The sequence below is a fragment of the Oncorhynchus kisutch genome, linkage group LG11 (assembly GCF_002021735.2).
Source record: "Oncorhynchus kisutch isolate 150728-3 linkage group LG11, Okis_V2, whole genome shotgun sequence".
NCBI classification, from domain to species: domain Eukaryota; kingdom Metazoa; phylum Chordata; class Actinopteri; order Salmoniformes; family Salmonidae; genus Oncorhynchus; species Oncorhynchus kisutch.
Genome location: NC_034184.2, coordinates 12,896,525 through 12,922,622, shown reverse-complemented (window position 1 = coordinate 12,922,622; position 26,098 = coordinate 12,896,525). Strand labels below are relative to the sequence as shown.

The 26,098-nt window shown below is 42.8% G+C and overlaps 1 protein-coding gene across 4 annotated transcripts in view; it reads left to right on the top strand.

The window, feature by feature from the left end:
- The window catches only part of LOC109898932 (sorting nexin-29), a 154,041-nt gene that overhangs the window by 101,984 nt on the left and 25,959 nt on the right, over positions 1-26,098 (top strand). Inside the window, exons 17-19 of one of the 4 annotated variants that reach the window (XM_031835305.1) lie at positions 2,031-2,086; positions 5,308-5,389; positions 5,570-7,266. In XM_031835305.1, coding sequence (XP_031691165.1) covers positions 2,031-2,086; positions 5,308-5,389; positions 5,570-5,581 — 150 coding nt within the window. In that variant the 3' untranslated portion in view covers positions 5,582-7,266. Of the gene's footprint in view, positions 1-2,030; positions 2,087-5,307; positions 5,390-5,569; positions 7,268-26,098 lie in introns of those variants that run through there. The other 3 variants (XM_020493985.2, XM_031835306.1, XR_004211563.1) reach the window with 3 other exon arrangements.

Sequence of the window (26,098 nt, the reverse complement as noted above, 5' to 3'; positions counted from 1 at the left end):
TAGTTTTGGCAAGTCGGTTAGGACATCTACTTTGTGCATGACACAAGTCATTTTTCCAACAATTGTTTACACTTATAATTCCCTGTATCACAATTCCAGTGGGTCAGAAGTTTACATACACTAAGTTGACTGTGCCTTTAAACAGCTTGGAAAATTCCAGAAAATTGTGTGATTGCTTTAGAAGCTTCTGATAGGCTAATTGACATAATTTGAGTCAAGTGTACCTGTGGATGTATTTCAAGGCCTACCTTCAAACTCAGTGCCTATTTGCTTGATATCATGGGAAAATCTAAAGAATTCAGCCAAGACCTCAGAAAATAAATTGTTGACATCCACAAGTCTGGTTCATCCTTGGGAGCAATTTCCAAATGTCTGAAGGTACCACGTTCATCTGTATAAGCACCATGGGATCACGCAGCCGTCATACCGCTCAGGAAGGAGATGCGTTCAGTCTCCTAGAGATGAACGTACTTTGGTGTGAAAAGTGCAAATCAATCCCAGAACAAGAGCACAGGACCTTGTGAAGATGCTGGGGGAAACAGGTACAAAAGTATCTATATCCACAGTAAAACGAGTCCTATATCGACATAACCTGAAAGGCCGCTCAACAAGGAAAAAGCCACCGCTCCAAAACCGCCAAAAAAAGCTAGACCATGGTTTGCAACTACACATGGGGACCACGATTGTACTCTCTGGAGAATTGTCCTCTGGTCTGATTAAACAAAAATAGAACTGTTTGGCCTTAATAACCATTTATGTTTGGAGGAAAAGGGGGGAGGCTTGCAAGCCGAAGAACACCATCCCAACCGTGAAGCACGGGGGTGGCAGCATCATGTTGTGGGGGTGCTTTGCTGCAGGAGGGACTGGTACACTTCATAAAATAGATTTAATCTTGCGGAAGGAAAATGATGTGACTATATTGAAGCAACATCTCAAGACATCGGTCAGGAAGTTAAAACTTGGTCACAAATGGGTCTCCCAAATGTACAATGACCGCAAGCATACTTCCAAAGTTGTGGAAAAATGGCTGAAGGACAACAAAGTCACGGTATCGAAGTGGCCATCACAAAGCTCTGCCACCAAATACTAATTGAGTGTATGCAATCATCTGACCCACTGGGAATGTGATGAAAGAAATAAAAGCTGAAATAAATAATTCTCTACTATTATTTTGATATTTCACATTCTTAAAATAAAGTGGTGATCCTAACTGACCTAAGACAGGGAACTTTTACTTGGATTAAATGTCAGGAATTGTGAAAAACTGAGTTTAAATGTATTTGGCTAAGGTGTATGTAAACTTCTGACTTCAACTGTACATAAGCTTTCTAGGGCAGACCAGAGATTTTGGCACCGCTAGGTTGCTACGCAGTAGCCAACCAGCAGAGCTTGTGACTTAACATTCCAGACCTGACACAGGGGGCTGCGGCTGGAAGAGAGTAGAGGTTGATGTGGCCCACTCTATCCTCAGCCCTGTGGCCCTGTCTCTGGGGTGTGACACCCAACTTCATCCTCTCTACACCAGACCATACTCTTCTCATATAGACACATTGAAAATGAAAGACAGAAGGGTGTTGACACACACACACAAAGGATTACCCCTGCATGTGTCCCAGGGCCATGGGGGATTTAAGGAGAAGAAGCAGACAGATTATAGGAATCCCTTACAGCCATGCTGGGTAACAGTGTCCTCCTCTGCTGCTGGAGCTCCCTCCAATCCAGGGATTAACAACAACAAGAGGCCCTATGGGGTCACACACTGAGCTTTACTAGTGTGTACAGTACGTTGATGTGATAGTGGTGGTGATGGGATGGGGGTGGTGGCAGAGTACAGTAATGTCATGGTGCTCTGCTTCACTAGTCACACAGACAGACACCTCCCTCAGGGTCTACCCAACCCTGTAGCACAGACACACAGGGGTGTGTAGAGGGTTGCTGACGTGACATTTTGTATAAACAGTGACATTTAGATTTTTCTCTCGCTCTCTCCTTCTCTCGCTCTCCATCTCTCGCCTTGCTTTTGAAAAAAGGTTCCTGGTGACCTGAGCCAGACTTCTGACGACCCCAGCCTATCAGATTTTGAGACGTAAGCAGCTTCTCTTATCACATGAGTGGTGTCCCTACTATATATATGTGTATGTCTGGTCCCATGTCTCAGCTTGATCATTATCATCTGTATCTCTATCACCTCAGGTGAGGGAAGGTAGGGGACAGTTTACAGACATCTCTGAAAATGTCTTTCTTCCTCTCTTACTCCTGGTTTCTCCTTCTACCTTTCTCTTTGAAAACCTCTGACAGTGGCCAACCCCAGCCCTGTAGCTCCCCAGTCAGAAGATACTAAACCACTTGATTATTCCTAGTACGCTATCAACTCGGTATACTGTAAACATACACATGACCAAAAGTATGTGGACACCTCTTAATTTGAGTGGATTTGGCTATTTCAGCCGTTGCTGACAGGTGTATACAATTGAGCACACAGCCATGCAATCATAGACAAACATTGTCAGTAGAATGCCCCGTACTGAAGAGCTCAGTGACTTTCAACTTGACAGCGTCATAGGATACCACCTTTCCAACAAGTCAGTTTGTTACATTTCTACCCTGCTAGAGCTGCCCTCTAAATGCTGTTATTGTGATGTGGAAAAGTCTAGGAGCAACAACGGCTCAGCCACGAAGTGGTAGGCCACACAAGCTCACAGAATGGGACCGCCGAGTGCTGAAGCGCGTAGCATGTATAAATCGTCTGTTCTCGATTGCAACAGTTACTACAGAGTTCCAAACTGTCTCTGGAAGCAACTTCAGCACATTAACTGTTAGTCGGGAGCTTCATGAAAGGGGTTTCCATGGCCGAGCAGCCACATACAGGCATAAGATCACCATGTGCAACACCAAGCGTCGGCTGGAGTGGTGTAAAGCTCGCCACCATTGAACCCCAGAGCAATGGAAATGCATTCTCTGGAGTGATGAATAGCGCTTCATCATCTGGCAGTCCGACATATGAATCTGGGTTTGGCGGATGCCAGGAGAACGCTACCTGCCTGAATGCATATTGCTAACTGTAACATTTGGTGGAGAAGAAATAATGGTCTGGGGCTGTTTTTCATGGTTCGGGCTAGACCCCTTAGTTCCAGTGAAGGGAAATCTTAACGCTAAAGCATACAATGCTATTCTAGATTATTCCGTGCTTTTTGTGGTGACAGTTTGGGGAAGGCCCTTTCCTGTTTCTAATTGCCTAACATCAGTGCCCGACCTCACTAATGCTCCTGTGGCTGAATGGAAGCAAGTCCCCGCAGCAATGTTCCAACATCTAGTGGAAATCCTTCCCAGAAGAGTGGAGGCTGTTATAGCAGCAAAGGGGGGGACCAACTCCATATTCATGCCCAGGATTTTGGATTGAGATGTTGAACTACTTTTGGCCACCTGCATATACACAGTATATGCAGGTGTTGTACTAACTGCTAATAGAACCTGGCTAGTACTTTATGATAACTACTTTGAGGTAAAATTGTACTTACTATGACTGTGGTATTTGTCTGTCTCACCCAGCGATCTTAAAGGGCAATTCCACCACTTTTCAACCTAATTTTCATTATCTCCAGTACGGCACCAGTGTCTACATGAGTGAAAATGGCATATTTCTACCATTTTGTAGATGACATCATCAAAAGTTAAAACATTTTAGAAACAGTGATTTTCAAACTCTATGAGATTCGCAGTGATGAGGGGAGCAAGGAAATACCCTGCCTCTGGCTAGAAATACCCTGCCTCTGGCTAGAAATACCCTGCCTCTGGCTAGAGATACCCTGCCTCTGGCTAGAGATACCCTGCCTCTGGCTAGAGATACCCTGCCTCTGGCTAGACATACCCTGCCTCTGGCTAGACATACCCTGCCTCTGGCTAGAGATACCCTGCCTCTGGCTAGAGATACCCTGCCTCTGGCTAGAGATACCCTGCCTCTGGCTAGAGATACCCTGCCTCTGGCTAGACATACCCTGCCTCTGGCTAGACATACCCTGCCTCTGGCTAGACATACCCTGCCTCTGGCTAGAGATACCCTGCCTCTGGCTAGACATACCCTGCCTCTGGCTAGACATACCCTGCCTCTGGCTAGACATACCCTGCCTCTGGCTAGAGATACCCTGCCTGTGGCTAGAGATACCCTGCCTCTGGCTAGACATACCCTGCCTCTGGCTAGAAACTCGTTCTGTGATGTCAGAGGGAAGCATTTTTTAGGACTATATGTTTTTAACCACGGATCATAGAAACAAGTCGTTTTCACATATGTAGACACTGCTATGATGCTGGAGATAATGAATATGAGGTTGAAAAGTGGCGTAATTGCGCTTTAAGGTGAATGCACTAGCTGTAAGTCTCTCTGGATAAGAGCGTCTGCTAAATGACTACAATTTTCACATGTGTAAATGTCTAGTTGTAAAGAAAGCCTGTTGACACTACAGTAGCTCTCCTGATCCAGGGATGACCCTTGTCTCATTAAGAGAGGAGTGTTAAAACAGAGTTGAGCTGGCACCCTCATGATGACTGTCCTAATTTGTTCCGGTGAAAAGAGAACACAGTTCAACCTTTGTGATGAGAGAGGGAGGGAGGCTGTTGCTATGTCACTGTGCTGTTTAAATCAGTTCTGCCCCTCATTAAACATATGGAACAGGAGTAGAGGTTAAGAGGGCTGTAACACCTGGCTATTACTGGGTGCCTGAAATGGCAGCCTATTCCCTATATAGTGGACTACTTTTGACCAGGACCCATAGAGCTCTAGTCAAAAGTAGTGTACTATATAAGGGATAGTTTCCGATTTTGAACACACCCTGGGTGTCTGAAACAGTGTGTCCTCTGGGTAACAATTTATCTCCCTTAGGGTTCTTTCCATTTCCTTAATGAAAGGTCTCCGCAAGGAGTTTTAATGTAGGTAGTAGCCCTTTTTTTAAATGACCTGCTGCCCCTGGGACACCAAGGTAAAAGTTACCATGGTTTTATACTCTACTTGCCAGACAACTCATCCTGAATTTAATTCTGCTGCTCTATCAATCTCTCCATACATTCATCATGTAGAAGAAACGTGGGGATGGCGTTTGATCGGAGAGATGTGGATGGGTAGCCAGGCAAATATTGTTGCACTTCATGGTTATAATTCCTGACTGAATAATCTTCATATAAGCATAGTAATAGTAGTGAATTCTTGACATGTCTTGAAGACCCTTACTTTAGTAGTATTTGGAATGAATGATATGTTTCCTGCCATGAATACTACTGTGTCTTTACCCTCTACTGTGTAATTCTCAAACCCAGGGCTCACCGTGCTTTAATCAATGTCTGGATTCCCTCTGTGTTTCTGCAAGGCCGCGCTGCCAACGCTTACCATGTATACCAGGTAAGGGACACACTAACACCGGATCCTAGTGTACTAAACAAACACAAATTCAATTTGCAGATCAAGACATCCTAGTTTTTCTTATATCCCATTTCTGTGTTAAGTTGTTGAATGGAGTAACTAGTAAACTAACACCCAACATATGCCCTGGCCTAGATAACTGTTTTTTGTTGTACCTAGCACATTGACTAGGTGAGAAACCTTCCTTCCTGTTCTCCCCTGAGGGGAAACATGTCACTGCCCTGCTCGGTTCCACTCCACTCTGTCAGGAAGCGGAGCCACAGTGTATCAAGGTGAAACCAGAAATGATGGGACACGACAGGTGACACAACCTCAGCAGAGAGATAGTCGAGCCTGTTTGGCTGGCTCCCGAACTTAACTTAGATACAAGTCTGCTCTTGTATCTCTGCCACTGCAGTGTGGTGTGAAGACATAACGTGCACCCCGGTCAGAGTAGGACAGGCCTGGGCAGCTACCTCCAGATGTGTACCCCCTGATAAGTAGTGACAGGATGTTGGTATTGGAGGGTAAAGTAATGGCTGATATGACAACAATGATCCGATTGGTAGAGAAAGGAATCAGAGGTCATTCAATGTTTTGCTGGGAAGTTCAGTTGATGGATTTAGCATTGAACTTCTATATTCTAGCTAAATGGTTACGTAAATACATTTGAAGTGATTTAATGACACCTGTTGTTACTAGTGCTTAGTATAGCCTCAGACCATGGCTGTATCCTATATAGTTTTTGTTGTCTATGTGGTGTGTTCTCAGGGTTCTATTTGTCTAATAGATCACTATGGAAACATGACTATTATTCTGAATGGACTAGATTGATGAGTACTGTTTGCCATTGTTGTCTGTGTGTGAAAGGGGCTTTGTGTCTTCCTCTTCAAGTCTTAAAAACACAGATTTGATGTATCACTGTGTGCAAGATATGTAAAAATAGGTATTTCTGATACAAAAGGTCCATGCACCTGTTCTTGAATGGCATTTCAAAGAGAGACTACTGATATTATAGAAATTGAGTTTTATAATGTTTTTAATAAACAAAATGTTCCAATTTACAACCAGCCAACCAGGTCACAGCAACTCTGGGCCAGTCATTCCAGACTTCCTGATACTGTACTGTTCCGATGGCAGCAGGGCCTGAAAATCACTACCCGGCAGGAAACACCAGAATCACGCAGCTCTGTTTCACCCTGTGCTGAAAATGATGGAGAGGAGGGAGAAGAAAAATATAGAGAGAGATGGATAGAGAGAGAGAGATGAGAGACAGAGCAGCGCAGCATTCTTCTCCGGCACTAGATTATAGGACATTTATGGAGGAGGCAAATTGCTTGTTCTCCATTCCCTGTCTTTGTCTTTCTCAAAAGCCACTTTTCTTCTCCGTTGGAAATGACTCTATGCAGACAGAACAAGGTCTGGGATGCCCATAGAGTCAGAGAGAGAGACTGTGATTGAGTCTCTCTATTATTACTCCTGTTTTGTTCTCCCCACAGATGAGCTCTCCATCCCTCCCCTCTCTCCCTGTCTCACTCCTTTCAAAATGAGAGACTAATGGCAGCTGCAAATTATTGTTGTGTTCTCATACAATACCAACAAGAAGTTATTATAGAAATGTGTGTCGTGGAAAAAATAATAAGAAAAATGTAATTTCCAAACTGCCAGAGAACACACAGAGTAGTTAGAGATTTTACTTTTTAATCTGTGTGAGTTAGAGTAGTAGCCTCCAAGCTGGGGAGCCCTTCTGAGGTTATTATCTTCTACCTCAGAGAAAAGTAGGAAAGAAAACAAAATATACTGAACAAAAATATAAACCCAACATGCAACAATTTCAAAGAGTTACAGTTCATATAAGGAAATCAATAAATTCATTAGGCCCTAATCTATGGATTTCACATGCCTGGGAATACAGATACAGTGTGTACAGTGCCTTCGGAAAGTTTTCAGACCCCTTGACTTTTTCCACATTTTGTTACAGCCTTATTCTAAAATGGATTACATTTTTTTTTAAATCCTCAGCAATCTCACACAATACCCCATAATGGCAAAGTGAAAACAGGTTTTTAGAAATGATAAAAAGTCTGTAATACCTACATGTTTCAAGCAGACACAATAGTCCCTGTGCCCAAGGAAGTGAAGGTAACCTGCCTAAACGATTACCGCCACATAGCACTCACGTCGGTGGCCATGAAGTGCTTTGAAAGGCTGGTCATGGCTCACATCAACAGCATCATCCCAGATACCCTAGACCCACTTCAATTTGCATACCGCCCCAACAGATCCACAGACGACGCAATCTCAATCGTACTCCACACTGCCCTTTCCCACCTGGACAAAAGGAACACCTACTGTATGTGAGAATGCTGTTTATTCAGCATTCCATAGTGCCCACAAAGCTCATCCATCACTAAGCTAAGGATCCTGGGTCCCACCTCCCTCTGCAACTGGATCCTGAACTTCCTGAATGGCCACCCCCAGGCGGTAAGGGTAGGCAACAACACGTCTGCCACGCTGATCCTCAACACTGGGGCCCCTCAGGGGTGTGTGCTTCGTCCCCTCCTGTACTCCCTGTTCATCCAGGACTGCGTGGCCAATCATGACTCCAACACAATCATTACATTTGCTGACGACACAACAGTGGTAGGCCTGATCACCAACAACGATGAGGCGGCCTATAGGGAGGAGGTCAGAGACCTGGCAGAGTGGTGCCAGGACAACAACATCTCCCTCAATGTGAGCAAGACAAAGGAGCTGATCGTGGACTACAGGAAAAGGCGGGCCAAACAGGCCCTCATTAACATTGACGTGGCCGTAGTGGAGCTGGTCGAGAGTTTCAAGTTCCTTGGTGTCCACATCACCAACAAACTATCATGGTCCAAACACACCGAGACAGTCGTGAAGAGGGCACCACAACACCTTTTCCCATTCAGGAGAATGGAGAAAGGTTCTACAGCTGCACCACCGAGAGCGCCTAGTATATAGGCAGGAAGCTTGGCCCCAGTGATGTACTGGGCCGTACACACTTCCCTCTATAGCGCCTTACGGTCAGATGCCGAGCAGATGCCATACCAGGTGATGATGCCACCAGTCATACCAGGTGATGATATGGTACCGGAGCGCCAAGTCTAGGACCAAAAGGCTCCTTAACAGCTTCTAGCCCCAAACCAAAAGACTGCTGAACAATGAATCAAATGGCCACCAGACTATTTACATTGACATTTGTTTTTACATTGCTGCTAATCACGATTTATTATCTATGCATAGTCACTTTACCCCTTTCTTAAATGTACAAATTACCACGACTAACTTGTACCCCCGCACATTGACTCGGTACCAGTACCCCCTGTATATAGCCTTATTGTTATTTAATTGTGTTACTTTTAATTTGGTTATTTGGAAATATTTTCTTAACTCTTTCTTGAACTGCATTGTTGGTTAAGAGATTATAAGTAAGGTCTACTACGCCTGTTGTATTTGGCGCATGTGACAAATAAAGTTTGATTTGATTATCATAATGAAACATGAGGTGATGGCGGCGGATGAATGGCACAACAATGGACCTCAGGATCTCGTCACGGTATCTCTATGCATTCAAATTTCCATTGATAAAATGCAATTGTTTTCATCGTCCGTAGGTTATGCCTGCCCATACCATTACCCCAGTGGTTGTGCGGTTGTGAGGCCGGTTGGCCGTACTGCCAAATTCTCTAAAACATTCCTACATTCCTACAGTCAGCATTCCAATTGCACGCTCCCTCAACTTGAGACATCTGTAGCATTGTGTTGTGTGACAAAACTGCACATTTTAGAGCGGCCTGTATAATAATCATGCCGTTTAACCAGCTTTTTGATATGCCACACCTATCAGGTGGATGGATTATCTTGGCAAAAGAGAAATGCTCACTAACTGGGATGTAATCAAATTTGTGCACAACATTTTAGAGAAATAAGCTTTTTGTGAATATTGAACATTTCCGGATTCTTTTATTTTAGCTCATAAACATGGGACCAACACTTTACATGTTGCATTTCTATTTTTGTTCAGTGTAATAACAAAAGCTGAAGCCCTTTATTTGCCAGGTGGAGATGATGGATGCACTTTGGTAGTGATAACGCCCTCGCTCCCTCCATCCTCCCTCTCCATCTCTAAACCAGTTGTTTAACTTTCCCAGAGGAAGTCTACTATCAGAGAGGTACTCCAAACGTATTCTACTGTATCTAGATGAATCTGACAGAACGAACATATCAAATCCACATTCCCAGCGTACCAACAACAACAAAAAACAACTCCTAGACACATTGCTCAAAGGAAAGTAAAAGCAATGTTATGGTTCATGGGCAAACTCTGCTTAGTTGAACACACACTGTACACATACACACATTTCTTTTACCTTTGGTTGGCTGATGCAAAGCGGAGAGGAGATGACATGGTAAAGCCCTGTACTCTAGATGAGCCCCGGCACCCAGAATTCACTGGATTTTTATTTCTAAATGAGTGAATCCCTTTGATCAGCAAAAAGCTGCTGAGCCAATCGCTTCCACAAAGTCAGGCGCGCTGCAAACTTTCCCATGTTTTTATAACACTAATGAGATTTGATAACTGTTTTTTCCCCTCTCTTCCTTCCCGTCTCCCTTTTATTTCAATTCCAAATGTTCCGTGATACCTGATACGACTGTAGTTCCTCAGAGACAAGCTGAGAGAGTGTGTGTGTGATTGAAATCGAGTCAGACACACTTATCCAGGTGAATCCAGGTGAACGCTATGATCTCTTATTGATGTCACTAGTTAAATCCACTTCAATCAGTGTAGATGAAGGGGAGGAGACAGGTTAGAGAAGGATTTGTAAGCCTTGAGACATGGATTGTATATGTGTGCCATTCAAAGGATGAATGGGCAAAACAAAAGATTTAAGTGCCTTTGAATGAGGTATGGAAGTAGGTGCCAGGCGCACCGGTTTGAGTGTGTCAAGAACTGCAACAGTGCTGGGTTTTTCACGCTCAACAGTTTCCCATGTGTATCAAGAATGGTCCACCAACAAAAGACATCCTGCCAACTTGACAAAACTGTGGGAAGCATTGGAGTCAACATGGGTCAGCATCTCTGGGTCAGCACCACATGCCCGATGAATTGAGGCTGTTCTGGGGGCAAAAGGTGGTGCGACTCATTACCTTTGGCTTCCTGTTGGAGCCAAACCCTTGGACATGCACATACTGGGAGAATAAAGTGGCCATTACAAAGCATCCAATGTGCGCTCGCTCCCAACACATAGATCCCATAGGTCCCCTTCCCCAGAGAGGTGCACTGTGGGAAAAGTGTTAATGATGATAATCTATATATTGCAATTGACTTCCCAATGTGCTGAGGGGATTGGTGTGCTGGAGTGTTTACATAATGAAAAAAATATACATAAATATTTTTACCTTTTTATTTAACTAGGCAAGTCAGTTAAGAACAAATTCTTATTTCCAATGACAGCCAACCAAAAGGCCTCCTGCAGGGACGGGGGATTAAAAATCAAAAATACAATAATAATATATGACAGAACACACATCACGACGAGAGACAAAAATGGCAAAAATATCATGGTATTTTTCAAATTTGATGGTATTTTATGTTTTTGATTAATAAAAGTTCTACATTTTCTTTATGAGTAGTGCGTGACCCTAGGGTGGCAACACATGTATTCTAAATTATTTCAATGGGTCTTTCTCCATTCCGATTGTTTTATACTGTTCAATTCAACTTCAACCTAAAATAAATTCCTGCATTTCCAGAAATGACTGCATTTTCTGCATTCATTTGAGATCATTTCCACACTGCCACGATATGGGGGAAAAAACTAGACCTTATTCTTAACCAAATGTTGCAATTGCGATTTAGATCAAAACACTTGGGTGAACTTTGGGAATCACAGAAATAGAATGTTTATTATAATTCTATAGTTATATAAAATATAAATAATAGTGGGCACTTTGAATACAGTATTGTTTGACATGACAATGAATGAAAATGCCATTGAGTTATTGTGACAGGGTAGGAACCAAGTGATGTTCAGTGTTTCCTAGGGGACCCTATAATCTTTGCCTACATTAAATCTTTATTCATATAGCCAACATATTCATGCTTTGCTTATTCCTCTTTGATTTAGAAGATACTGTTGCGCAAACAACATGCTGATTTAGGCCTCCACCAGCACTGGTATCAGGCTGTATTAGCTAGCTACGTTTGCTCTGACTCAGTACTTTTATTAGCTAGTTAGCTAGCCAGCTCGGTAAAGTCACTAGCTGCAGCGAACTGAAAGGGAAAGGGGGATACCTAGTCAGTTGTACAACTGAATGACTTCAACTGAAATGTGTCTTCCGCATTTAACCCAACCCCTCAATGACATCTACATCTTCAGAAAAAGGATAGTTCAGTCTGCAGACTCTTTGTATGTGTGTGTGTGTGTGTGTGTGTGTGTGTGTGTGTGTGTGTGTGTGTGTGTGTGTGTGTGTGTGTGTCAGGCCTATGACGGTTATCGGTCGGCCAAATGATCACAGGGGTCACCATTGTAATAGCAAATCCCATAGGTCCCCTTCCCCAGAGAGGTGCACTGTGGGAAAAGTGTTAATGATGATAATCTATATATTGCAATTGACTTCCCAATGTGCTGAGGGGATTGGTGTGCTGGAGTGTTTACATAATGAAAAAAATATACATAAATATTTTTACCTTTTTATTTAACTAGGCAAGTCAGTTAAGAACAAATTCTTATTTCCAATGACAGCCAACCAAAAGGCCTCCTGCAGGGACGGGGGATTAAAAATCAAAAATACAATAATAATATATGACAGAACACACATCACGACGAGAGACAAAAATGGCAAAAATATCATGGTATTTTTCAAATTTGATGGTATTTTATGTTTTTGATTAATAAAAGTTCTACATTTTCTTTATGAGTAGTGCGTGACCCTAGGGTGGCAACACATGTATTCTAAATTATTTCAATGGGTCTTTCTCCATTCCGATTGTTTTATACTGTTCAATTCAACTTCAACCTAAAATAAATTCCTGCATTTCCAGAAATGACTGCATTTTCTGCATTCATTTGAGATCATTTCCACACTGCCACGATATGGGGGAAAAAACTAGACCTTATTCTTAACCAAATGTTGCAATTGCGATTTAGATCAAAACACTTGGGTGAACTTTGGGAATCACAGAAATAGAATGTTTATTATAATTCTATAGTTATATAAAATATAAATAATAGTGGGCACTTTGAATACAGTATTGTTTGACATGACAATGAATGAAAATGCCATTGAGTTATTGTGACAGGGTAGGAACCAAGTGATGTTCAGTGTTTCCTAGGGGACCCTATAATCTTTGCCTACATTAAATCTTTATTCATATAGCCAACATATTCATGCTTTGCTTATTCCTCTTTGATTTAGAAGATACTGTTGCGCAAACAACATGCTGATTTAGGCCTCCACCAGCACTGGTATCAGGCTGTATTAGCTAGCTACGTTTGCTCTGACTCAGTACTTTTATTAGCTAGTTAGCTAGCCAGCTCGGTAAAGTCACTAGCTGCAGCGAACTGAAAGGGAAAGGGGGATACCTAGTCAGTTGTACAACTGAATGACTTCAACTGAAATGTGTCTTCCGCATTTAACCCAACCCCTCAATGACATCTACATCTTCAGAAAAAGGATAGTTCAGTCTGCAGACTCTTTGTATGTGTGTGTGTGTGTGTGTGTGTGTGTGTGTGTGTGTGTGTGTGTGTGTGTGTGTGTGTGTGTGTCAGGCCTATGACGGTTATCGGTCGGCCAAATGATCACAGGGGTCACCATTGTAATAGCAAATCCCATAGGTCCCCTTCCCCAGAGAGGTGCACTGTGGGAAAAGTGTTAATGATGATAATCTATATATTGCAATTGACTTCCCAATGTGCTGAGGGGATTGGTGTGCTGGAGTGTTTACATAATGAAAAAAATATACATAAATATTTTTACCTTTTTATTTAACTAGGCAAGTCAGTTAAGAACAAATTCTTATTTCCAATGACAGCCAACCAAAAGGCCTCCTGCAGGGACGGGGGATTAAAAATCAAAAATACAATAATAATATATGACAGAACACACATCACGACGAGAGACAAAAATGGCAAAAATATCATGGTATTTTTCAAATTTGATGGTATTTTATGTTTTTGATTAATAAAAGTTCTACATTTTCTTTATGAGTAGTGCGTGACCCTAGGGTGGCAACACATGTATTCTAAATTATTTCAATGGGTCTTTCTCCATTCCGATTGTTTTATACTGTTCAATTCAACTTCAACCTAAAATAAATTCCTGCATTTCCAGAAATGACTGCATTTTCTGCATTCATTTGAGATCATTTCCACACTGCCACGATATGGGGGAAAAAACTAGACCTTATTCTTAACCAAATGTTGCAATTGCGATTTAGATCAAAACACTTGGGTGAACTTTGGGAATCACAGAAATAGAATGTTTATTATAATTCTATAGTTATATAAAATATAAATAATAGTGGGCACTTTGAATACAGTATTGTTTGACATGACAATGAATGAAAATGCCATTGAGTTATTGTGACAGGGTAGGAACCAAGTGATGTTCAGTGTTTCCTAGGGGACCCTATAATCTTTGCCTACATTAAATCTTTATTCATATAGCCAACATATTCATGCTTTGCTTATTCCTCTTTGATTTAGAAGATACTGTTGCGCAAACAACATGCTGATTTAGGCCTCCACCAGCACTGGTATCAGGCTGTATTAGCTAGCTACGTTTGCTCTGACTCAGTACTTTTATTAGCTAGTTAGCTAGCCAGCTCGGTAAAGTCACTAGCTGCAGCGAACTGAAAGGGAAAGGGGGATACCTAGTCAGTTGTACAACTGAATGACTTCAACTGAAATGTGTCTTCCGCATTTAACCCAACCCCTCAATGACATCTACATCTTCAGAAAAAGGATAGTTCAGTCTGCAGACTCTTTGTATGTGTGTGTGTGTGTGTGTGTGTGTGTGTGTGTGTGTGTGTGTGTGTGTGTGTGTGTGTGTGTGTGTCAGGCCTATGACGGTTATCGGTCGGCCAAATGATCACAGGGGTCACCATTGTAATAGCAAAAAATTTTTTTTTTTAAACACTTAAAATAAAAATGGTTTTGACAGTTATTTTATTGTCATGACTGTCTCATCCTGAACCGTCGCTTACACAGTAGGCGTCCCAGCTCTAGTGTGTGTGTGTTTATTTTACCAAAGCCTGAGAAGCCTATCTCATGGGCTTCTTTGGCTATGCAGATGAGGGATATCATATATATGTACACACAGTGCCTTTTTTACTATCTTCTACATTGTAGAATAATAGTGAAGACATTAAAACTATGAAATAACACATATAGAATCATGTAGTAACCAAAAAAGTGTTAAACAAATAAAAATAAATGTTATATTTGAGATTCTTCAAAGTAGACACCATTTGACTTGATGATAGCTTTGCACACTTTGGAATTCTCTCAACCAGCTTCACCTGGAATGCTTTTCCAACAGTCTTGAAGGAGTTCCCACCTATGCTGAGCACTTGTTGGCTGCTTTTCCTTCACTCTGCGGTCTAACTCCTCCCTTATCATGTCAATAGGGTTGAGGTCGGATGATTGTGGAGGCCAGGTCATCTGATGCAGTGCATAAGAAAATATTTACTAAATAAACTGAAGTAAAAAATGACATAACAATAACAAGACTATATACAGGGGTACCAGTTCCGAGTCAATTGCGGGGGGTAAAGGTTAGTCAAGCTAATTTGTACATGTAGGGTAGGGGTAAAGTGACTGCATAGATAATAAGCAGCGAGTAGCAGCAATGTAAAAACAAAGGGGGTGGGGTCAATGTAAATAATCTGCGTGGCCATTTGATTAATTGTTCAGCTTAATAAAGGCGCGTTATTATTGAGATTATAATTATGGTGGAAGTTTTCTGTGATGGATGTTGGTTACAATGATAATTTTTGGTTGTTGCATCGATTAATCATGAATTCAATCTCCACTATAATAGCCAAAGATGGCCTGTGTTAAATTTTCAGCATCAGAAGAACGTATTAGGCTAGTTGGAGAACTGAGAACATTTTGTACGATCTAAAAAAACAACTATATACAGTGGGGCAAAAAAGTATTTAGTCAGCCACCAATTGTGCAAGTTCTCCACTTAAAAAGATGAGAGAGGCCTGTAATTTTCATCATAGGTACACTTCAACTATTTAATTTTAATTTTACTAGGCAAGTCAGTTAAGAACAAATTCGTATTTTCAATGACGGCCTAGGAACAGTGGGTTAACTGCCTGTTCAGGGGCAGAACGACAGATTTGTACCTTGTCAGCTCGGGGATTAGAACTTGCAACCTTTCGGTTACTAGTCCAACGCTCTAACCACTAGGCTACCCTGCCAGAAAATCACATTGTAGGATTTTAAATTTATTTATTTGCAAATTATGGTGGAAAATAAGTATTTGGTCAATAACAAAAGTTTATCTCAATACTTTGTTATATACCCTTGTAAGTCTTCACAAGGTTTTTACACACTGTTGCTGGTATTTTGGCCCATTCCTCCATGCAGATCTCCTCTAGAGCAGTGATGTTTTGGGGCTGTTGCTGGGCAACACGGACTATCAACTCCCTCCAAAGATTTTCTATGGGGTTGAGATCTGGAGACTGGCTAGGCCACTCCAGGACCTTGAAATGCTTCTTACGAAGCCACTCCTTCATTGCCCGGGTGGTGTGTTTGGGATCATTATCATGCTGAAAGACCCAGTCACGTTTCATCTTCAATGCCCTTGCTGATGGAAGGAGGTTTTCACTCAAAATCTCACGATACATGTCCCCATTCATTCTTTCCTTTACACGGATCAGTCGTCCTGGTCCCTTTGCAGAAAAACAGCCCCAAAGCATGATGTTTCCACCCCCATGCTTCACAGTAGGTATGGTGTTCTTTGGATGCAACTCAGCATTCTTTGTCCTCCAAACACGACGAGTTGAGTTTTTACCAAAAAGTTCTCTTTTGGTTTGATCCGACCATATGACATTCTCCCAATCTTCTTCTGGATCATCCAAATGCTCTCTAGCAAACTTCAGACGGGCCTGGACATGTACTGGCTTAAGCAGGGGGACACGTCTGGCACTGCAGGATTTGAGTCCCTGGCGGCGTAGTGTGTTTTCTGATGGTAGGCTTTGTTACTTTGGTCCCATCTCTCTGCAGGTCATTCACTAGGTTCCCCCGTGTGGTTCTGGGATTTTTGCTCACCGTTCTTGTGATCATTTTGACCCAACGGGGTGAGATCTTGCGTGGAGCACCAGATCGAGGGAGATTATCAGTGGTCTTGTATGTCTTCCATTCCCTAATAATTCCTCCCACAGTTGATTTCTTCAAACCAAGCTATTTACCTATTGCAGATTCAGTCTTCCCAGCCTGGTGCAGGTCTACAATTTTGTTTCTGGTGTCCTTTGACAGCTCTTTGGTCTTGGCCATAGTGGAGTTTGGAGTGTGACTGTTTGAGGTTGCGGACAGGTGTCTTTTATACTGATAACAAGTTCAAACAAGTGCCATTAATACAAGTTACGAGTGGAGGACAGAGGAGCCTCTTAAAGAAGAAGTTACAGGTCTGTGAGAGCCAGAAATCTTGCTTGTTTGTAGGTGACCAAATACTTACTTTCCACCATAATTTGCAAATAAATTTAAAGAAAATCCTACAATGTGATTTTCTGGAATTTCTTTTCTCATTTTGTCTGTCATAGTTGAAGTGTACCTATGATGAAAATTACAGGCCTCTCTCATCTTTTTAAGTGGGAGAACTTGCACAATTGGTGTCTGACTAAATACTTTTTTGCCCCACTGTACAACTAAACTTCTGGAAGATGTATTAGCCTTTCACTCCTTCTAAAGCCACTTTCTGTCACTCTAAATTTCAAGCTTCTGCCCATTGAAATTATTTTCCACCTTCTCAATCCTCAACCCCCTGGACGACTTTGTCAACCACTTTGAAAAGAAGGTTGATGACATCCTGTCCTCATTCACTCAGCCTATTGAGTCCACTGGTGCCACTTGCACAAAACTACCCAAGCCTTGACATCTTTCTCTAGATGAAATCCTGCGACAAGTGAATCTCTGGCCACCCAACAACCTGCACACTCAACCCCATCCCCTCCTCCAGACCATCTCAGGAGACCTTCTACCATTCCTCACTTCCCTCATTAACTCATCCTTGACCACTGACTGCGTGCCCTCTGACATCAAAATGCCCAGTCGCTCCCCTTTTCAAGAAACCAACACTTCGACCCCTCTTATGTCAAAAACTATAGACATGTATCCCTTTATTTTCTTTCCAAAATACTTGAGCATGCTGTCTCTGACCAACTCTCTCGCTATATCTCTCAGAGCAATCTTCTTGACCCTAACCAGTCAGGCTTCAAGACGGGTCACTCAACTGAGGCCGCTCTCCTCTGTGTCACGGAGGCTCTCTGCTCTTCCAAAGCTGACTCTCTCTCCTCTGTTCTCATCTTCCTAGATCTATCCCCTGCTTTCGACACCCTGAACCATCAGATCCTCTTCTCCACCCTTTCAGGGTTGGGCGACTCAGGCTTTGCACACTCTTGGATTGCATCCTACCTGGCATGCCGCTCCTACCAGGTGACATGGAGAGGATCTGTGTCTGCACCACATGCTCTCAATACTGCTGTCCCCAGGACTCGGTTCTAGGCCCCCTTCTGACACCCAGGCGGCGGCACACATCTCTGCGTGCCTTGCAGATGTCTCAACTAGATGTTGGCCCACCACCTCAAGCTCAACCTCGACCAGACGGAGCTGCTCTTCCTCCCGGTGAAGGGCTGCCCGCTCCAAGATCTCTCCATCACGGTTGACAACTCCATGGTGTCCCCCTCCCAAAGTGCAAAGGGCCTTGCGTGACCCTGGACATCACCTTGTTGTTCTCTGCAAACATCAAAGCAGTAACTCACTCCTGCAAGTTCATGCTCTACATCGTCCGTAGTGTACGACCATACCTCACATACAGGAAGTGGCGCAAGTCCTAATCCAAGCACTTGTCATCTCCCGTTTGGACTACTGCAACTCGCTGTTGGCTGGGCTCCCTGCTTGTGCCATCAAGCTCCTGCAATTTATCAACCTTTCCAAGTTCTCCCATGTCACCCTGCTCCACCGCACACTCCACTGGCTTCCAGTCAAAGCTCACATCCACTTCAAGACCATGGTACTTGCCTACGGAGCAGCAAGAGGAACTGCCTCTCCCTACTTTTAGGCTATGTTCAAACCCTACACCCCAACTCCAGTATGGCCACCTCTGGTCTCTTAGCCCTCCCACCCCTACGGGAGGGCAGCGCCCACTCAGCCCAAAGCTTTTCTCTGACCTGACACCCCAATGGTGGAACACGTGTGCCCCTGAAGCTAGTACAGCAGAGTCCCTGCCTATCTTTCGAAAAGGTCTGAAACCCTACTTCTTCAAAGAGTATCTTAAATAATATTTATTTTGTTAACCAACACACGCACTTGACCCCCACACACTCACCACTAGCACTGACTTTGTTGATAGCTATTTTGAGGAAAAATGTACTTCCTATGACTCAGCTAGGTGGGACAACCACTTCTATCTTAAGATTAATGCACTAATGGTATGTTGCTCTGGATAGGAGTGTCTGCTATATTACTTAAATGTAAGTGGGATGTGGGGGGGTTTGATATCCACCATTGTTCCTGTACCCAAGAAATCGAAGGTAAATTAACTAAATGACTGTCACCCCGTAGCGCTCACTTCTATCATCAGAGAAGCTAGTTAAGGATCATTTGACCTTTTTTTAAATTTAACTAGGCAAGTCAGTTAAGAACAAATTCTTATTTACAATGATAACCTATGAACAGTGGGTTAACTGCCTTCTTCAGGGGAAGAACAACAGATTTTTTACCTTGTCAGCTTGGGGATTTGATCTAGCAACCTTTTGGTTCCTGGCCCAATGCTCTAACGACTAGGCTACCTTACTCGACACCCTAAACCCACTATAATTTGCACAGTGCCCCAATAGATCCACAGATGACGCAATTGCCATTACACTGCCCTATCCAATCTGGACAAGAGTAATGCCTATGTAAGAATGCTGCTCAGGTCAGCATTCATCACCATAGTGCCCTCTAAGCCCATCACTAAGCTCACAGCACTGGGTCTGAACCCCGCCCTGTGCAACTGGGTCCTGGACTTCCTGACGGGTCGACCCCAGGTGGTGATGGTAGGCAACAACACCTCCGCCACGCTGATCCTCAACACTGGTGCCCCACAGGGGTAGGTGCTCAGCCCTTTCTTGTACTCCCTGTTCACCCATGACTGTGTGGCCACGCACGTCTCCAACTCAATCAAGTTTGTAGAAGACACAACAGTGGTAGGCCAGATTACCAAAAAGACAAGAAAGCCTACAGGGAGGAGGTGAGGGCCATGGCGGAGTGGTACGAGGAAAATAACCTCTCCTTCAACATCAACAAAACGAAGGAACTGATCGTGGACCTCAGGGGACAGCCAAGAGAGCACGCCCCCTTCCACATCAACTGGGCTTTCAGACCCCTTGACTTTTTCCACATTTTGTTAGGTTACAGCCTTCTCCTAAAATGTATTAAATTCTTTTTTTCCCTCATCAATCTACACACAATACCCCATAATCACAACGGAAAAACAGGTTCATTGGGTATGACGCTATAAGCTTGGCACATTTGTATTTGGGGAGTTTCTCCCATTCTTCTCTGCAGATCCTCTCAAGCTCTGTCAGGTTGAATGTGGAGAGTTGCTGCACAGCTATTTTCAGGTCTCTCCAGAGATGTTAAATCGGGTTCAAATCCGGACTCTGGCTGGGCCACTCAATGACATACAGAGACTTGTCCCGAAGCTACTTCTGCGTTGTCTTGGCTGTGTGCTTAGGGTCGTTGTCCTGTTGGAAGGTGAACCTTTGCCCCAGTTTGAGGTCCAGAGATTTCTGCAGCAGGTTTTCATCAAGGATCTCTATTTACTTTGCTCCATTCATCTTTCCCTCGATCCTAACTTGTCTTCCAGTCCCTGCTGCTGAAAAACATCCCCACAGCATGATTTTGCCACCACCATGCTTCACCGTAGGATGGTGCCAGGTTTCAGTCCAGACATGATGCTTGGCATTCAGGCCAACAAGTTCAATCTTGGTTTCATCAGACCAGATGTCTTTTGGCAAACTCCATACGGGCTGTCATGTGCATTTTACTGAGGAATGGCATCCGTCTGACCACTCCACCATAAAAGGCTGATTGGTGGAGTGCTGCAGAGATAGTTGTCCTTCTGGAAAGTTTTCCACAGAGGAGCTCTGAATTTCTGTCAGAGTGACCATCGGATTCTTGGTCACCTCCCTGACCATGGCCCTTCTCCCCCGATTGCTCAGTTTGGCCGGCCTGCCAGCTCTAGGAGTCTTGGTAGTTCCAAACTTCTTCCATTTAAGAATGATGGAGGCCACTGTGTTCTTGGGGACCTCCAATGCTGCATATCCCTTCCCCAGATCTGTGCCTTGACACAATCCTATCTCTGAGCCCTACGGACAATTCCTTCAACCCCATGGCTTGGTTTTTGCTCTGATACTGTGGGACCTTACAGGTTTGTGCCTTTCCAAATCATGTCCAATCAATTGAATTTACCACCGGTGGACTCCAATCAAGTTGTTGAAAATATATATTTTATTTGACCTATTTGGAGCAAAAAGGGGGAGGCTTGGAAGCCGAAGAACACCATTCCAACCGTGAAGCTCGGGGGTGGCAGCATCAGGTTGTGGGGGTGCTTTGCTGCAGGAGGGACTGATGCACTTCACAAAATAGATGGCATCATGAGGTGGAAAATTTGGTGGATATATTGAAGCAACATCTCAAGACATCAGTCAGGAAGTTAAAAAGAAGTTTGACCCAAGTTAACCAATTTAAAGGCAATGCTACCAAATACTAATTGAGTGTATGTAACCCACTGGGACCCACTGGGAATGTGATGAAAGAACGAAATTCTAAAATAAATCATTCTCTCTACTATTATTCTGACATTTCACATTCTTAAAATAAAGTGGTGATCCTAACTGACCTAAAACAGGGACTTTTTCCTGGGATTAAATGTCAGGAATTGTGAAAAACTAGAGTTTAAATGTATTTGGCTAAGGTATACTGTATGTAAACTTCGACTTCAACTGTAGGCCTGTAGCCTATGCTATAGGCTATCTTTTAATGCAGTCATCTCGGTTTTCATTTGAAGCATCTTTTTTATCCTCCGCTTGTTTGTAGCCTAACAATTGCAAAGACATTGACGACTTTGTATTTGTTGTCAACTTCATTATGTTTTGCAGAGATCTGTGTATAAAGTGACGCTGTTGGGAAAGAAACGCATCTAATGAAAATGCTTTAGGGAAACCGGGCCTTGGTTAGCTAACTGCTCTATCACTCATGGTGATTTATTTTTGAACAGTAATACGAATCACGGATAATGAATCATAAACCAGTGGGTCATTTTGCAGACTCATTCAGCAGGATGACTTGACAGATTATTACAATGATGTAAGAGGACACTATTATATTTACATTTTCCTATTGCCAGCCTTAGCAGCCTCTGTTATTATGATGATTGATACTAAATGTAAGGATACTAGTCTATGGAAAGTTACTATTTTACTTAAAGGGATAGTTTGGGTTTTTGGCAATGAAGCCCTTTATCTACTTCCACAGAGTAGGCTCACGAAACTACCTCTAAGTCCAAAACCCTGAACTATCCCTTCAAACAAAGCAGTAAAATAGGTTTAATGACACTGAGAAGGGTATCACTTCCTCCCTCCAACATGCACACACACCCAGAGTACTGCTGACAAATCTTCTGCTGATGATTCTCTCCTTATACGCTCTTATCACTCCTCATCCTCCTTCCTTTCTGCAATTCTCCAAATGGATTCTATTTTCTGCCTAATTTGGCAAATGTGTCCCAGAGTGGACGGAGACAGAAAGAAAGAGATGGAGGGATGACATAAGCACTCCAACTCCCTGCATGTCCTTTTTTTTAACTTTATCCCTCACACATTAAATATGCACTATGCAGGAATCTCTCTGCCATTTCCTGGTCGCTAAAATTCTAATAGTTTGCTAATTTCAGATTGTGACAAAACAAGCAAGTATAGTGTAGAGCAGGTAATCCCAAACTGGGGTAGAGTATGCGCAATGCCGTCTGGGGTACGCCAAATAAAAATGTGATTCATTTTTTTTTTATATAAAAAATTCTTCCCATTTTCAAACAGTCCATATAGTAAGGCCCGCATACATATAGACACATACCAGCTCTGCTGGTAGTACTGCTACTACCAGCAGTACGACACCTGCTGATTCCATGAGCACATCCAATGCTGGCATCAGTAATTCTACATTTGTTGTTAGCCCAGCTAGCATGGACACTGACAGTTGTGAATCTGATGCAGCCGAAGAGCTGCTGCCCACATACCTGGAAAGGAACCGAACAAAAGACAGGGACATTGAACTATCGAAGAGGTGCACGTATGATGAGAACTACTCAAGAACACAAAGGCAACCTGCCTAAATGACTACAGACCTGTAGCACTCACGTCCGTAGCCATGAAGTGCTTTGAAAGGCTGGTAATGGCTTACATCAATACCATTATCCCAGAAACCCTAGACCCACTCCAATTTGCATACCACCCAAACAGATCCACAGATGATGCAATCTCTTTTGCACTCCAAACTGCCCTTTCCCATCTGGACAAAAGGAACACTTATGTGAGAATGCTATTCATTGACTACAGCTCAGCGTTCAACGCTGTCGTGTCTTTGGCTATGCTGGATTAAGTGATATGACATGCTATTCTATAAAATAATTTCTCCCTAATTAATATTACCTGACTGAGCTAATCATGTAAATGTAATTAACTAGAGAGTCGGGCACCACAAAATAATATTTATAGAGCTGTTATCTTCCGAATAAACTCTTAAAGACCTAGTAATATTTTACATCAATAGCAGTCAATATTAATCGTCATCTTAATTCAGTCTCATCTGAAAGTTGTCAATTCTTAGTTATCTGCAGGAATCCTGGCTAACAAGTTGAATCAGCAATACAAAATTGGGTTTAATTATTTATTTACTAAATACCTAACTATTCACACAGAATTACACATACACATAAATAAATCATAACTTGATGACAAATGACGTCATAAAGGAAAACGTCCCTAGCTGGCGGAACAGATATGACTGTTTGTTACACAAAAGAAAAGGGGCTGGGTGAAAGTGAAAGAGCGGGAAGACTGAGGAACAAAGTGCGAAGCTGTGCTATCGTAAATACAGTATCTCATGCATTCTAAATTACCGCCCATTTGGAAAAGGAAAATGCAATAAATATTTACTCTGAGCTGCGCTTCGGTAGGTTGGTGGTAGATGGAAGGCCGTTGTTTCCCAACCTAGTCCTTCGTCCTATGAAGAATGTCTCTGCTGGTAAATTGATTACTTTGTAGTAACGTCGTTGTGTGGCAGACGGGATACTCTGTCTGTTCCTTCCTAACCCTCATTTGCAGCGGCTGTTGCTAACTCAACGGCTAGGAGGTACAGTGCCTTGCGAAAGTATTCGGCCCCTTGAACTTTGCGACCTTTTACCACATTTCAGGCTTCAAACATAAAGATATGAAACTGTATTTTTTTGTGAAGAATCAACAACAAGTGGGACACAATCATGAAGTGGAACGACATTTATTGGATATTTCAAACTTTTTTAACAAATCAAAAACTGAAAAATTGGGCGTGCAAAATTATTCAGCCCCCTTAAGTTAATACTTTGTAGCGCCACCTTTTGCTGCGATTACAGCTGTAAGTCGCTTGGGGTGTGTCTCTATCAGTTTTGCACATCGAGAGACTGAAATGTTTTCCCATTCCTCCTTGCAAAACAGCTCGAGCTCAGTGAGGTTGGATGGAGAGCATTTGTGAACAGCAGTTTTCAGTTCTTTCCACAGATTCTCGATTGGATTCGGGTCTGGACTTTGACTTGGCCATTCTAACACCTGGATATGTTTATTTTTGAACCATTCCATTGTAGATTTTGCTTTATGTTTTGGATCATTGTCTTGTTGGAAGACAAATCTCCGTCCCAGTCTCAGGTCTTTTGCAGACTCCATCAGGTTTTCTTCCAGAATGGTCCTGTATTTGGCTCCATCCATCTTCCCATCAATTTTAACCATCTTCCCTGTCCCTGCTGAAGAAAAGCAGGCCCAAACCATGATGCTGCCACCACCATGTTTGACAGTGGGGATGGTGTGTTCAGGGTGATGAGCTGTGTTGCTTTTACGCCAAACATAACGTTTTGCATTGTTGCCAAAAAGTTCAATTTTGGTTTCATCTGACCAGAGCACCTTCTTCCACATGTTTGGTGTGTCTCCCAGGTGGCTTGTGGCAAACTTTAAACGACACTTTTTATGCATATCTTTAAGAAATGGCTTTCTTATTGTCACTCTTCCATAAAGGCCAGATTTGTGCAATATACGACTGATTGTTGTCCTATGGACAGAGTCTCCCACCTCAGCTGTAGATCTCTGCAGTTCATCCAGAGTGATCATGGGCCTCTTGGCTGCATCTCTGATCAGTCTTCTCCTTGTATGAGCTGAAAGTTTAGAGGGACGGCCAGGTCTTGGTAGATTTGCAGTGGTCTGATACTCCTTCCATTTCAATATTATCGCTTGCACAGTGCTCCTTGGGATGTTTAAAGCTTGGTAAATCTTTTGGTATCCAAATCCGGCTTTAAACTTCTTCACAACAGTATCTCGGACCTGCCTGGTGTGTTCCTTGTTCTTCATGATGCTCTCTGCGCTTTTAACGGACCTCTGAGACTATCACAGTGCAGGTGCATTTATACGGAGACTTGATTACACACAGGTGGATTGTATTTATCATCATTAGTCATTTAGGTCAACATTGGATCATTCAGAGATCCTCACTGAACTTCTGGAGAGAGTTTGCTGCACTGAAAGGAAAGGGGCTGAATAATTTTGCACGCCCAATTTTTCAGTTTTTGATTTGTTAAAAAACGTTTGAAATATCCAATAAATGTCGTTCCACTTCATGATTGTGTCCCACTTGTTGTTGATTCTTCACAAAAAAATACAGTTTCATATCTTTATGTTTGAAGCCTGAAATGTGGCAAAAGGTCGCAAAGTTCAAGGGGGCCGAATACTTTCGCAAGGCACTGTATCACTTCTGTAGTGAATAAGAGTTCATACCATTCGCAACCAAAGCTTAACGCTGATGTTGGCTTCGTTCTGTAGTTATTATCTGAACCATTCTAACATCGGACCATCATCCTCACGTCCTCGGAACAGGAGGTTATATTGTCGTCAAGGGCTTTTATAGGAAGGGAGAGGAGGGAGTGTTTGAAAAGTGTTATAGCCCATGTCCCTTCACAGGGGCGGGCCACTGATTGAGCAGAGCCCTATCTTATGAAAACCCAAATCTCACATTTTAGAAGCTAAAATCACATTTCATCCCATCACAAATAATTTCATATTCAAACATTTAAATTGAACAATTCCATGTGAATCCAATCATTCTGATGTGTAGACTTTCCACGGTAGAGTTTGTCATCTTATCATTGATGACAATGTCTCCGAACTGA